This window comes from Peromyscus eremicus, chromosome 3 (genome assembly GCF_949786415.1).
Source record: "Peromyscus eremicus chromosome 3, PerEre_H2_v1, whole genome shotgun sequence".
Classification (NCBI taxonomy): domain Eukaryota; kingdom Metazoa; phylum Chordata; class Mammalia; order Rodentia; family Cricetidae; genus Peromyscus; species Peromyscus eremicus.
Genome location: NC_081418.1, coordinates 62,262,517 through 62,276,034, shown reverse-complemented (window position 1 = coordinate 62,276,034; position 13,518 = coordinate 62,262,517). Strand labels below are relative to the sequence as shown.

Here is a 13,518-nt window from a genome sequence, read left to right as displayed (position 1 = left end):
CATCTGGAGGCAGGACACTAAGCAAGGAAGATGGCACAATACAGAGGACAGAAGGACAGACAGTGTTCTCCCAGATGTGACCAGAGGAGAGGTTCCGTCCTGATCTCTTGAGAGAAATCACGAGCTCTGCCTCTGTTTTTTTTTTTTTTTGCTGCCACCAGATCATCTTGAGGGTTCGCGTAGTGAGCTGGGGATAGAGTGGTGGCCAAGCAGGGAAGACACCTGGGTGGGGCTGGAGCCTCCAAGGCATTCTGTTGACCCTTCAAAGGGCAGAAAAGTGGCACTTACTGTAATCTTCTACCTCGATTTTCCGGTACTCAATCTTAGGCATCTGCCGGTCGTTGATGGCCTTCTGCACATGCTCATTTGCTTCCAAGTCAAAAATTTCTGGAAAGGTCAAAACAAAGAGACACATTGGATTCTGGGACCAATGTGGGCTAGAGGTTCTCACATGCCTGTCATACGGCTTCACAGGAACATCCCTGTAGGTCGCTTGCCACTATATAGGGAGAGAAGGCGAACTACTGGAGAGCTCATTCTAGACCCACGGTCCTACCCTCAACTCAGGAACACGGGCAGATCAGAGATCTCTGCACTCGGTCCTCCCACCCCCTTCTTCACACACTTCTGTTCTCCCTGACATTTGTCATTGGTATGACCCATTCTAAGTCTGTTGGGTTCAGCAAAAGCAATACTAGTTATCTACGGGGAAAAATAGCCACCATAACCAGGCGATGACAGCAGAGAAGTCACTGGACTGTTACCTTTATCAGCCATCCTAACCCCAGATTTCTTATTTTAACCTGTAGGTTATCTGGTCTTTTGAGACTTGGAGTTGGTGACCATAGTCACAGATAGCAAAGTCCCATGAACAAGGTTTCACAACTTGAGGGCCTGGCCTCCTTCATGCGGGCTAAGTCTGCTTCAGTTGACTCTGTACTGTGGCTTAATCTGCATGGCTCTTCATTCTCAGGTTGCAACACACAAATACCCTGTCAGACGTTTCTTCAGCTGGAAAGGAGGAAGGCCATTTTGCTCACCTGCTGAAATGGCCATGCCACCTTATTTTGTCATCTCATATATAATAAACCCACAAGACTTCCTTTTCTATTCTTCTCTAAGGTTACATGTAGGGTTAGCTGTGGCTCAATGTAAATGTCTTCAAGGGACTCTGAAGCTCTTCCAGTTCCCCAGAAGGCTGGCATTGGGAAATGTTTTGAAAGCCATGGTTCTATGAAGAATGTTGGGGTCTCTCATGACCCCTTTACACCAACACTGCCCTACAGGCATGTGTCTTAAAGGCATCAGAGGTTAACTCATGGATGCTGTCATCAGTGGTTTTATTTTTGAGTAACACACAGCATTGTGTGACTCCAGGTTTGTCACCATCCACAGAAGCAGGGACTGTGACCTCCGGGAGGGGTGGGGCATGGGAGATTTCCTGTGCCTGTGATGCACTGATAAGCTGCCGAAAATGATTGGCAAGTCACCAGCCACATGTGGCCATTCAGCTCCAACTTTCACCTTAGACAGTGGCCACCCCTGGGTTTCTGCCTGAGGCTTTCTCCCTGTTCCCTGTGTGGCCTTTTGCTACCCCTCCAAGATGGTCGCAAATAAATAGTACTGAGAGATCCTCCAGGGGTCTCAGGAAGCCTAAGGCTCGGTGAGGTCCCAGAGTTCAGGCTGCCTGAGGAAACAGGGCTGACTGTTAACCATTCCCTGCTCCATGTGTGACGCCAACACCATCATGAAAAGAAAGCATTCAGTAAACTGACTGTAGAGTCTCGGGTGCTTGAAAGACAAGTTACATATGGAAGTTAATATTCAATGAATGCCATGATTCTGACCCCATTCACTGGTGGTCCCAGCACCAGCTTAGTGTAAGAATCAGGGCAGACTGTCAGATGCTATCTCAAAGCTTTAGCACATGGAGGTCCCTTGTAACCCCTGTGCTGGCTGGTTTTATGGCAACTTGAAAGAAGCTAGAGTCATGTGGGAATAGGAAACCTCAGGTGAGAATCCCTGTAGTTGAGAGTTGGTCTGTAGACAAGGCAGAGTGCATTTTCTTGATTGATCATTCATGTGGGAGGGTCCAGCTCATTGTGGGTGGTGCCACCCCTGCACTGGTAGTCCTGGGTTCTGTAGAGGATAGGCTGAGCGCTCCACGAGGAGCAAGCCAGTATGCAGCACTTCTCCATGGCCTCTGCTTCAGTTCCTGCCCTGAGTTCGCCGGGTGAGCTATATGATGAGATAAACCCTTTCCTCTCCAAGTTGCTTTTGGTCGTGGTGTTTCATCACAGCTCTAAGACAACCTGGGAAGAAGCTTCCATTGTTACCGCTCTGCCTGAATGAGGGACTGACCTAGGTGTGGCATGGGGAAGGGACGTGGGAACAGGTGTTGGCTGCAAACACCGGAGCTCATGGAGATTGGCACAATCAGCAAAGGCCCAGCAAAGATGGGTACGTTGCTCTCACTCAGCTTCTGCCACCAGGGCCCTGTGGGGAACTTCATCTGTGGAAGCAGGTAAGTGCCAGGACCTATTCAGAGCCTCTCCCAATTGGTCCAACTCTCCTTATGTATAATTTGTATGAACCGGCTCTAATGTAACTCTACAATCTTACATGCCGTTCTGGATGGAGAGCTTCAAACTCAGATCACAAGTGTGCGCAGCTGCCTACCCAGCTCAGCTTTCCCAGAGTGAATGCAGACACAGCCAAATACCCATCACCCACACCGGGCCCTGGCAGTTCTGGCCTTGTGTGGGGCGTAGCAAGTTCTAATCGCTCACGGACTATTCAGGCTGCCTTTGAATAGCTCCCTCCTCTCTATTGAAATCCTACCTTCTGCAGAAGAGCACCAAAGCAACAGACTATTAAATTTAGTTAAATATTAGATTTCTCATTTAATGATTGCCCACACAGCCGGGTTTATCAGCAGAGAACTGGCGGTCTCACGGGGGAGTTGAGTTAAGCTAGTTTATTTGTTTCCCTAATTGCATTCAAAGAGGGCAGGAGCTCAGAGGAGAAATAAGAAAAGATCGGTGCATTCCCGGAGGACTCTGCCTTTGACTTCAGGGCAGCAGGGACCTCCAGGCTGCAGCACACACATGGCCACTCCTTAATTAAATGTGAGCCCCTCTAATATTTGGTGGAATTAGCTATTATCAGATCTGGACACAGTGAGCCCACAGAGACGAACGTCTGCTCAGGAAGCCACTCCCCGGGCCGTGTGGCCTGCGGGCTGTTCCCACATGGCCCTGGGGCTTGGAGCAATCACCACTGTGCCTAGTCATTGGAAAACTGGTGACCAGATAGCGATGGAAACCACAAGCCACTGATTTAGAGGGGAGAGGGGCTGCCTGGCCCTTGGCTTGGGGCTTCTTTCCTGAAGGCTACAACTCTCCAGGCTGTGTGTAGGCGGATGATGTACACGCTGCTTCTCTAGCAGCTCTGAGCCATGTGGGCTGCTGATGGTCAGGCAGTCCTATCCCCCGACCCCTGGTCCTCACTGGCCTTTTTCATTGCTTCCCCAAGCGTCATTCTTCTCTGTGCTTGCTTTTCGTGGCAGAGACCATCTATCAACCCCAGGCTATATCCCTTAGCTAACTCAAAGAGCAGATCCAGAGATATAAAGACTTTCCAACTTGCTCACCTCAATTGGACCTCTTTTTACTCTGAGGCCTCTATGTCTCCTTGCTACAGTCAGCTTGACAGCTTGTGACACAGAGTGACTTTTCTTTGGCCCAAGTCTCTCCTTGATTCCCTGGATAGATGCTGAGCATCTTGAAGGCAGGGTTCAGATAACTGGTCTTATCTCTAGTCTTCCCAGCGTTGTGCTGGGTATCATGATGAGGGATGCTGTGTATATCCAACATCCAGGGGCACTATGTTCACGGAGGGTGGTGCTGTGGTTGGCACACTGGTCAGCTGCTGGTGCTTCAGAGCCCCCTGAGAGGTGCTTGCAGGAAGTGAGGTCTCTGGGTCTCCCATAGTTCTCCCTGTAGACACCTGAGGGTATGGACACCATGCATCTGGCTTATGTTCCACTTGGTGTTTGTTATGTGCCAGCTTGTCTATCCAGGATTCTATGAGACCTCAAAGCTGGCCATTGACCCTTCTCAGAAGGTTGCTGGGAGTACCTCTGGGGTCCAGAAGACTTTTCACGACCAACAGAAAGTTTTGTGGAGTTGACTCCTAGGTCTCTGCCTCATGTGTTTGTTCCCATGTCTTTTCCATCAAGGCCTCACACACAAGTGAAACAGACCTTTGAGTTTTATCTGTTCCTGGGGTACCAGCAGGTGGACTCCACATTGAGGACTTGGGACCACTAGGTCTGGGTTGACCTAGACAACTCCTGGTGACAGGCAAGGACTCTCTGGCAGCATAGAAGGTTTGTGGCCCTTTGACACAGCAAAACTGACTGCCCAGGGATATGATTAGGCTCGAAATAAATACACCTCTAATTGTTATCTTTGGAGGTAGGTAGGTTGTCATTTTTTTGGTATACAACATGGAAGGAATTTTAAAAGGTAGAGGGAACTGGAGAGACGGCTCAGAGGTTAAGAGCACTGGCTGCTCTCCCAGAGGACTCAAGTAGATTCTCAGCACCAAGTGACTCACAAGTGTAACTCCAGTTTCAGAGGATCTAATGCCCTATTCTGGCCTCTGAAGGCAGACGACATCCAAGTGAAGCACAGATATATATGCAGGAAAAACACCCACACAGAGAAAACAAAATTAAACAAGTAGTGGAGTTACTAGAACTCTTCTCCTCGACCTACTCCAGTGCTTTTGGAACACTTTAGAAGCAGGAGAATGCACACAGTTTCTTTTCTTTTCTTTCTTTCTTTCTTTTTTTTTTTTTTTTTTTTTTTGGTTTTTCGAGACAGGGTTTCTCTGTGTAGCTTTGCGCCTTTCCTGGAACTCACTTGGTAGCCCAGGCTGGCCTCGAACTCACAAAGATCCGCCTGGCTCTGCCTCCCGAGTGCTGGGATTAAAGGCGTGAGCCACCACCGCCCGGCTCTTTCTTTCTTTCTTTCTTTCTTTCTTTCTTTCTTTCTTTCTTTCTTTCTTTCTTTCTTTCTTTCTTTCTTCTCTCTCTCTCTCTCTCTTTCTTTTTTTCCTCCTCCTCCTTTTTTTTTTTTTTTTTTTTTTTTTTTGAGACAGTGTTTCTCTGTGTAGTTTTGGTGCCCATCCTGAATCTCGCTCTGTAGATCAGGCTGGCCTCGAACTCACAGAGATCCGCTTGGCTCTGCCTCCAGAGTGCTGGGATTAAAGGCATGCACCACCACCTCCCGGCCTGCACACACTGTTTCTTACAGAGGTATTCTGGGATTCGGAGGAAGTGCCCATTCACACACCACAGCTGTATCACTAGAGGATCTCACCCCTGTTATACCTCATGGCGTGTGATTATAACTAATGGTGTGTCATGTGTCCTAGCTGCTTTGTATGAACACGTGATCGTTCATTATGGCTTTATGAACACAGCAACTGTAAAACCATTTAAATGATTTCATGCCTGTACGACGTTGGCACAGGATTCTAGGGGAGGCAGGGGAATGTCAGCGTCAGTTTAAAGAGTGAAAAGAAGGATGCAAAATGTTGACTGCTGAAGAAGAAATGGCTTAAAACTGTTGGAAGGGATGAGGGTAGGAGTGAATTCAGATTTCACAGGATCACGTCATGACTCTTCACCCAAATGAAAACGTCTTTGGTGCAGCTTTTCTTGTTCTTTTCTGTTTGGGGCTGAGGCTGGAAGCCAGGGCTATGTGCATGCTCGCTGGGTAAGCGCTCTCCCACTGAGGCACACCCCAGCCCCCTGCAGTCCTTTCCCCAGGAAAAGCTCTCAGAGAACAACCCAAACGCACAGGAGGAGACTCTCGAACGCATTATTTGTGGACTGTTGACTCAGTTTACATTTAAATGGGGGTGTGTCCTGGCTGGCCTGGAACTCACTATGTAGAGCAGGCTGGCCCTAAACTCACAGAGATCCACCTGCCTCTGTCCCTGCCTCCAGGGCTGGGATTGAAGGTGTGCACCATCACATCTGGCTAACCATTTTTCCTGCTCACCAAATTGCTCCTTAAATATTTGAAAACTATAGCTGTTAGATATAAACTTGCTTTGTGTGCTGTAAGAGCTGGGGATGAATCCGGCACCAGGACACAGAACTGGTGCCTGCTTCTCTTTGTGCACTGTATACACGACCTGCCACCAGAGATGTCCTCCACGGCTGGGCAGGTTGTCCACTGAGGCCTGGCTATACTTCCTGAGAGCAGAATTCCACCCTGCAGCCACAGCTTGGAGGTCTCTGGCACTGTCTTGGGACAGATGCCACAGCAGATGAGTGTCCATTTCGCTGGCCACGTCTGTGCCAAAGGAGATGGCTGCAGGCTATTGTCCTGCTCTGCTGCGGCCGGAGAAGAGCCACGTTTTTGAGGGCCAAGGGCTCTAGAAAAACTACAAGACCTTGGTTAGCATGTGCCTCCTGTCTCTGAACTTTAGGGGCAAGGTGGCTCTGTTTAATTGTTTAGAGACAGGGTCCCATGTACCCCAGGCTGGCCTCAACTTGCTATGTACCTGAAAATGACCTTGAATTTCTGATCTTCCTCCCTCTACCCCCGAGTGCTGGGATTTCAAGTGTAATCCCATGCCCATTTTATCTGGTGCTGCGGATCAAAGCCAGGACTTTGTGCATGATAGGCAAGTACAAGTGAGCTACATTCCCAGCTCACAAGGGGGCTCTTGAGGCCCCTTCTTTCCTCCCCTCCTCTTCCCTCTCCTCTTCTCCCCTCCTCTCCCCTCCCCTTTCTTCTCCTCTCCCCTCCCCTCCCCTTCCCTCCCCTCCCCTCCCCTCCCCTCCTCTTCCCTCTTCTCCTCTCCCTTCCTTTTCCCTCCCCTCCCCTCCTCTTCCAGGAGTTGGGAGAAGAGAGCCCCTGGCTAGCTGTGCCCTGTGGTTATCTACCCTTCTATTCGACATCTGCAGTGACCTTGGGCCCTCTCAGGCCTTCCTAACCCTATAGCCCATTGATACCAGACGTCTTCTAGGAGGAGGGTCTGATGGGCCGCCTCAGGTCCTTCAGGGCACCAGTCTAGCTCTGCAGTACTGCACAAAGGCCCTTTGTAACTGCGTGCTTGTTGGGATTCCACCTTCTTGAGTGTTTTATGCCTTTGGGTGACACTCTGTCCGTAGAGGGTCGGAAGGGTGGGGATGGCCCACAGTATACTTAGAGGGACAGAGAGACCAGAGAGTGTCTGGTGGGTGTCACACAACTGCCAGATGCCAACTGGGATGGCTCTAATCTTTACAAAAACAGTTGACAGGGCTGGGAGTGTGGTTTGGTGGGAGAGAACTTTCTCAGCATGTGCATTGAACAGGTACAACAATGAATACCCCCCAAACCAACCCCCCCCCCCAAACAGCCTGCAGAGAATGTGGGGAAGGAGAGAAACCTGTCTTCTACGTGACTGAGGTGTGGAACCCAGGAAACCCAGGAATGTGGATTCCAGAGCTCCTGAACTGGATTTCAGGGTACCACAGATGGGCAGGATGGGGTGTCCACGGACCCAGCTCATGAGATGTCACCAGTGTACCCATTTTCTCCCAGAGGCTGTACAGCTGCCCGTGAACAGCCTGCGATCCCAGCTCCCTTCCCACGAGGGGCCTGGAGCCAGCATCTGCCTTGCACTCCCGTCTATGTGAACGCCAGAACCAGCAGCAGACAGATGTGGCTCCTCTGGTGTTCTCTCCATCTCCGAGTGGTTAGAAGCCTCAGACACACGAGGAGCCTTTGGTGCCCATGACAATGACATTCTTAAGGAAATAGCTTTTAAATAATTCAGAGTCATGTCTGCCAACGCCCCACAGGCTCTGTTTGGAGATAGGATTTCCTAAAGTGGGGAAAGTCGAGTATCCCCAGAGGCAGGGAGGCCGGGGGTGATGACAAGAGGGAGGACCAAGCTCCCTGTAACAGTAATTCCAACTCTCCTAACAGGGCTGTGCTACAATAGAATGACAAGCTCCACTGTCATCCAACCCTAGCCCTCCCGATGGCCCAACCCCCTTACTGTACTTGTATCCAACACAGGCGCTGGAGGCAAGGCGTCCTACCGTTTCCTCAGAACCATCTGTTATGGACCCCAGTGGCTTGCACACCGCCCCTCTGAATGCACTGGGCTACAGTTTCCTCACAGAAGCCCAAGGGCCACTCAGAGGTGTACTCTCAACAGGGAAGGAGCCCAGAGGCTTTGCACACCCTGCCCTAGCAGTAGACGGTGCAAGAGCCTCTGATTCAGTGTTCCCTCAGCAGATTGCAAGCAGGGAGATTGGAACAGGGGCCTCCCAGAGGCTACTGTTTCCTCGGCAACCAAGGCTGGAGGTCCTGGGTCCTGGGTCTTGGGTCCTGGGTCCAGGCAGCTGAGCAGTCAGCAGCTGTGGCCTGAGAATTGCTCACTGGAGTGCTGGGCAGGCACAAGGGGAACTTCAGATTCCTTGTTCTTTCAGACGTTAGAGTCTCTGCATGTTCCATGGTTTATCTGGGCATGAGACTCAAGTCTGAATACTAGATTCTTTTCTGTTTCATGGACATGGTAACCCCTTGGCCTGAAGGCAACTTCAGATGGTATTATCAGTGGATCTATACTGTGACCACAGCCTGTCACATATTGACATGTTTATATTCAAGAAGTTCCAGATTTTGGAGTGTTTGGGTTTTAGATTTTTGGGTTGGTGATACTCACTCAGCCTGTAAAGGAAAAAGCACTCTGAGGATCCACCTTTTTTGACTGGAAATGCAGCCGACCACTTGGGTACTTTGTTAAATTCATCCAAGGTTCGTGCCTCCACTCTCCTAACCTGGGCTGAGAAGTCCACAAATGCATACAGTATTCCAGGTGGTCCTGCCCTACATGGCCCATCACACATGCTGAAAAGCTGCTGGATTCAGGGAGCCTGACTGGAAGACACCAGTCTGGATAGGCAAGAGGATGAGAACAGAGCATCTGGTTGCTAAGAGACACTCTGTGGGCTTCTGCGGGCACCCCACTGCAGGCTGGTGAGGTTGTCACCTGCAGGTTAGGTTGCCTCACTGCGTATTTACCTTGCTCCTGGAACTTTTTCAGGGGCTTATTATTGCTCTTAAATCCCCTCTTTCTGTATGCTCATCTGTAAGTATGGACATGTGCATATCATTGTGCATGCATGGAGGTCAGAGGACATCCTTCGGTATGGTTCTCACCTTCCACTTTGTTTGAGACTGTCTCTTTTGTTCTCTTGCCAGGGATTTCTTTTCCTGGTTTTTCCGAGACAAGGCTTCTCTGTGTGTATCCCTGGCTGTCTTGGAACTTACTCTGTAGACCAGGCTGGCCTTGAACTCACAGAGATCCACCTGTCACTGACTCCTGAGTGCTGGGATTAAAGGCATGTGCCACCACCACCTGGCACTCTGGGGATTTTTTAATCCTGGAAGAAAGTGACTAATCTGAACCCTACCGGGCCCTAAGGCTGGTCCATGACACATCAGCTTTGCTGCCTGTCTGAGGCATACATCCATGGTGAGCTGCAGATTGTTACCTGACGCAGAGATTGCCAAGAGGCTTTGACCATGGCATGGACAAGATACTGTCACCTAGACCAGGTGCCTAGGGTGGAAGGTATGTGTGGCCTCACCCACGAGTCACTAGTTTGAAAGACAAGAGACAAGCACAGGGCATTACATGCCAGGCTGTCATTTCAAGTGGTGTTAGGCTGGGCTGTGGCGTGTTACAGGCTAGCAGTCACATTACAAGTTCCACACACTGGGAGAGAGTTACGCACTCCCACAGACACCTGGAGGGTATACACAGTGCTGGCTCTGACACTTGACCAGGGCCCATAGCCCAGCTTTTCCTGCCAGGCAGACCTGGCCTGCTCCTGTCAGAGTGGATGCTCCCAGGAGCTGCAGAAGGCAGCTGACTGGCACTCGGGGACCAGGGCTTTGGGCTCCTGCTCTGACAGTTATTTGTAAGTCATTTGCATTTTGTGTGCCTGAGAGAGACACACCCACAGACTAAATTCAGACATAAACTTTTCACCTCAGAGCTGTGTGAGCTCACTAGAGCATTTTCTGAGGCTTGTTTGCTGCCCTCTCTCAGCCTCCCCTCCCTTCTCCCTGACCTCCTGCTCTCTCTTTAAACACTCCCTTCCCTTTTCCTCCCATTGAAGCTGTTTGCTCCTGAACAGTCAGATTCTAGGAGAAGTGGTGTCTTAGCTGGCAGGATTCTTTGCAAACTAGACCTCAACCCACTCCTCACTGAAATGGAGCAGACCCTCCTGGAGGAAGGGAAGAGAATACCGTGAGGAATACCATGAAGGTGCTTATAATCCACTATTTTGCATTTCACTTATTTGACTGGGTCTTTTAATATAGCCCAGGTTGGTTTAAACTCTTTTTTAAAAGAAAGATTTATTTATTTTTATTTTATGTGTAGGAGTGTTTTATCTGCATGTATGTCTGTGCACCACACGTGTGCAGTGCCCATGAAGGCCAGAAGAGGGAGCTGAATGCCCTGAAAGTGAAGTTGCAGATGGCTGTGAGCTACTGTGTGCCAGGAGCACCTCCTGACAGGGTTGCAGCCAACATAACTGACATAGGCTGGCTCTGGGCCTCCACACAAAGACACCCCACGTGCTCTGTCCATACTCTCTCTTCCTGGAGTCCTGTAGGGTAAAGATTATGGGGGTTTCATATCCAGGAACATCCAGGAATGTGGGCCTCATAGAGAAGACCCTGAGTTGTCATGTGTGGGTTGAACTACATACAACCTCGTATTCCCGCAGACGTTGAAGCTATAGCTCCTGGTACTGGTGAAGGTGGCTTTACTTGCAAAGAGGATCAGTGTTTAGGTGAAATCACTAGGATGGGCTCTAATCCAATACAACGGTGTCCTCACACTAAGGGGAAATGGACACCGAGGATGCCACACACAGGTAGAAGTGGACATCTTGGGTAACCAGTGCAATGATTCATCCAGGAAACAGGCATGCAGCCACGATGTTAGACCACGCCACTCATTTCACTCAGTTCTCAACAGAACACCAAGTTGGAAGAAGGGAGAATCTGCATAGAGTACCAGGAAGTTGTCCATGAGCTCTTACGTGTCAGCAAATACAAACAGCATATGCTGTCTTCCTTGTCTTCCACCTCCTCCTCCTCCTCCTCCTCCTCCTCCTCCTCCTCCTCCTCCTCCTCCTCCTCCTCCTCCTCTCCTTCATTTTTCCAGACAGGGTTTCTCTGCGTATCCCTGACTGTTCTAGAACTCACTCTGTAGACCAGGCTGGCCTCAAACTCCAATTTGCCTGCCTCTACCTCCAGAGTGCTGGGATTAAAGATGTGCACAACCATATTTGACTACATTTTTTTTTTTTTGAGACAAGGTATCTTTATTATGTAGGTCTGGCTGTTCTGGAACTTAGTCTGTAGACCAAGCTGGCCTTGAACTCACAGAGATCCACCTGCTTCTGCCTGTGTTGAGATTAAAGGTGTGCGCCACCATGCCCAGCTCCAGCACACACTTTCTTAAGAAAGGCAATGTTGAGACACTGTGGCAGCCTGATTTTTAAGTGAGGATATCAGGTAGGGCTTAAACAGGACCAGTTTCTTAAAGAGCACATAGTCAAGCTGCTGAAGACCACAGAGGCCACTTGGGTGGGAAGCTGTAGCTCGATCCTACAGCCGGGTTTCTTCCCTGCTGTGTGTCCACTGGAGTGTGCAGTGTGTTGACGGCAAATGGTGATATTTAAGCAGTTGTACCAGACTCCTCAGGGGACATGGACTGAAACTCCAGAGCCTCAAACCTCCCAGGCTCTTGGAACAGTCCCCAGGTGGGCTAGAGATGAGGCTTGGGAGTGAGGCCTCTTTACTCTAAAAACCCATCTGTCCTGAGGGGCTGTAGCACAGACTGTCCAAGTGGCAAACACCTTCTCAGCATTTGTTCCTATTTACTCTGATGGCCACTCTTCCCTCCCCTCCCCTCCCCTCCCCTCCCCTCCCCTCTCTCCCTCCCTCTCCCTCCCTTCCTTCTTCTTTTCTTCCTTCTTTCTCTTTCTCTCATGGAGTTCAGGTAGGCCTCACCCCCCTGCCCTCAAATTTGCTGTATAGTGGAGGATGACCTTGAACTATTGTTCCTCCTCCAGTCTATTCCCTAGTGTAGGGGTGACAAGTATGTGTCACCACACCCAGTCCACATGGTTCTGGGGACCGAACCCAGGGCTTCATGCATGCTAGGGGAGCACTGGATCAACTGAGCCCCACCCCAGCCCCAACTTCTGCCTTTAAAGAATCTTGTCACCTGTCTATTTCTGATTTTCTTCCTCATGCTGGAATTCTGAATCTCTCTACACACATCTCAGTAACTAGCAGGCTCCTACCACAACTTGAGATAACTTCTAAAGGGTGTCTCTTTGACCAAATCGGCTTTGCCCAGGTTCAAATGCTTCCACCAGAAGCTGGTTGTCAGTTTGGTATTCTCCTAGGGCAGGGCACCGTACTGTGATATCTGTGGGAAGGGTTGGTGGCAGAGGAGAGGGATGGGGCTTCTTGGAGACAGTAGAAGGGAGGGGCCAAGGGCACAGTCCCTTTCCTTCTCAGCTTTATCATCCACCACATGCAGCATTCCAATTTCCCAAACACACAGTGCATGTGGTAGTCTGCATGGGGCTTTGTCTAGGGAACACTTGAGTTCCTTTAGGGGTTCCTGAACGTCCTGTGCTTTGGCAGACCTAGTCCTTGGCCACATGTGAGTCAGAGTCCTCCATGTCCTTTTCCCAGGGCCTTGACCTTGGCCCCTGGCCAGTCTTTGGATCACATCATGTAGTCTCAGTGATCCCCCGGCTGGGTCAGTTTAGCAAGAATCTTCTGATTACCCTGGCTGTCTGACCAAGTCCTTACCCTTACCTCTGCCTCTTCCCTCCTCCCCTTGACCACAGCAAGAACAAGGTCTATCAGCAAGAATCCCTGCTGCTGACATCTCTCAGTGACCTCCCATCCACTCTACTCCTCCCCTCCACCCCCAGCTGTCCTCGCTGCACTTGGAGTTGAGCTGCATCTCTCTCCTGTATCATATCCACCGTAATGGTCCTCAGCCAGGTCTCCCCAAGATCTTAACAATCCTCAGGCAACTCTTATCACTTGGCTGAGCCATCTCTCCAGCCCAGGGGTCTTAATCACCCTGCTGTGTAGCATCTCCACGTCATGGACATGACCATCTGACCTGCAGGCAGATAAACCTCTGAGCATCCATGGAGCCTTAGAGGAGGCAAGAATGAAGCCCCCTATGGACTGCTGTTCAAATCCAACCAGTCTTGGGCTACCAGAAGATTTCATCCACGACCTGGGTTATCTGGGGAATGGCCACCCAACATCAGCACTCATAGGCTGTGGTGGATCCTAGACATTTTCAGGGACACCATGGACCCTCAGCTAGGTCACTTTGGTCCTCATGACCATTTTATTTACCACCAGTAGTGGCTGCTAGGGG

At 50.2% G+C, this 13,518-nt stretch overlaps 1 protein-coding gene across 2 annotated transcripts in view; it reads right to left on the bottom strand.

The window, feature by feature from the left end:
* Positions 1–13,518, bottom strand: part of Dpp6 (dipeptidyl peptidase like 6) — a 656,578-nt gene that overhangs the window by 14,326 nt on the left and 628,734 nt on the right. For both annotated transcript variants that reach the window (XM_059257772.1, XM_059257773.1), the window contains exon 18: positions 289–387. In XM_059257772.1, the coding sequence (XP_059113755.1) occupies positions 289–387 (99 nt within the window). The remainder of the gene's footprint in view (positions 1–288; positions 388–13,518) is intronic.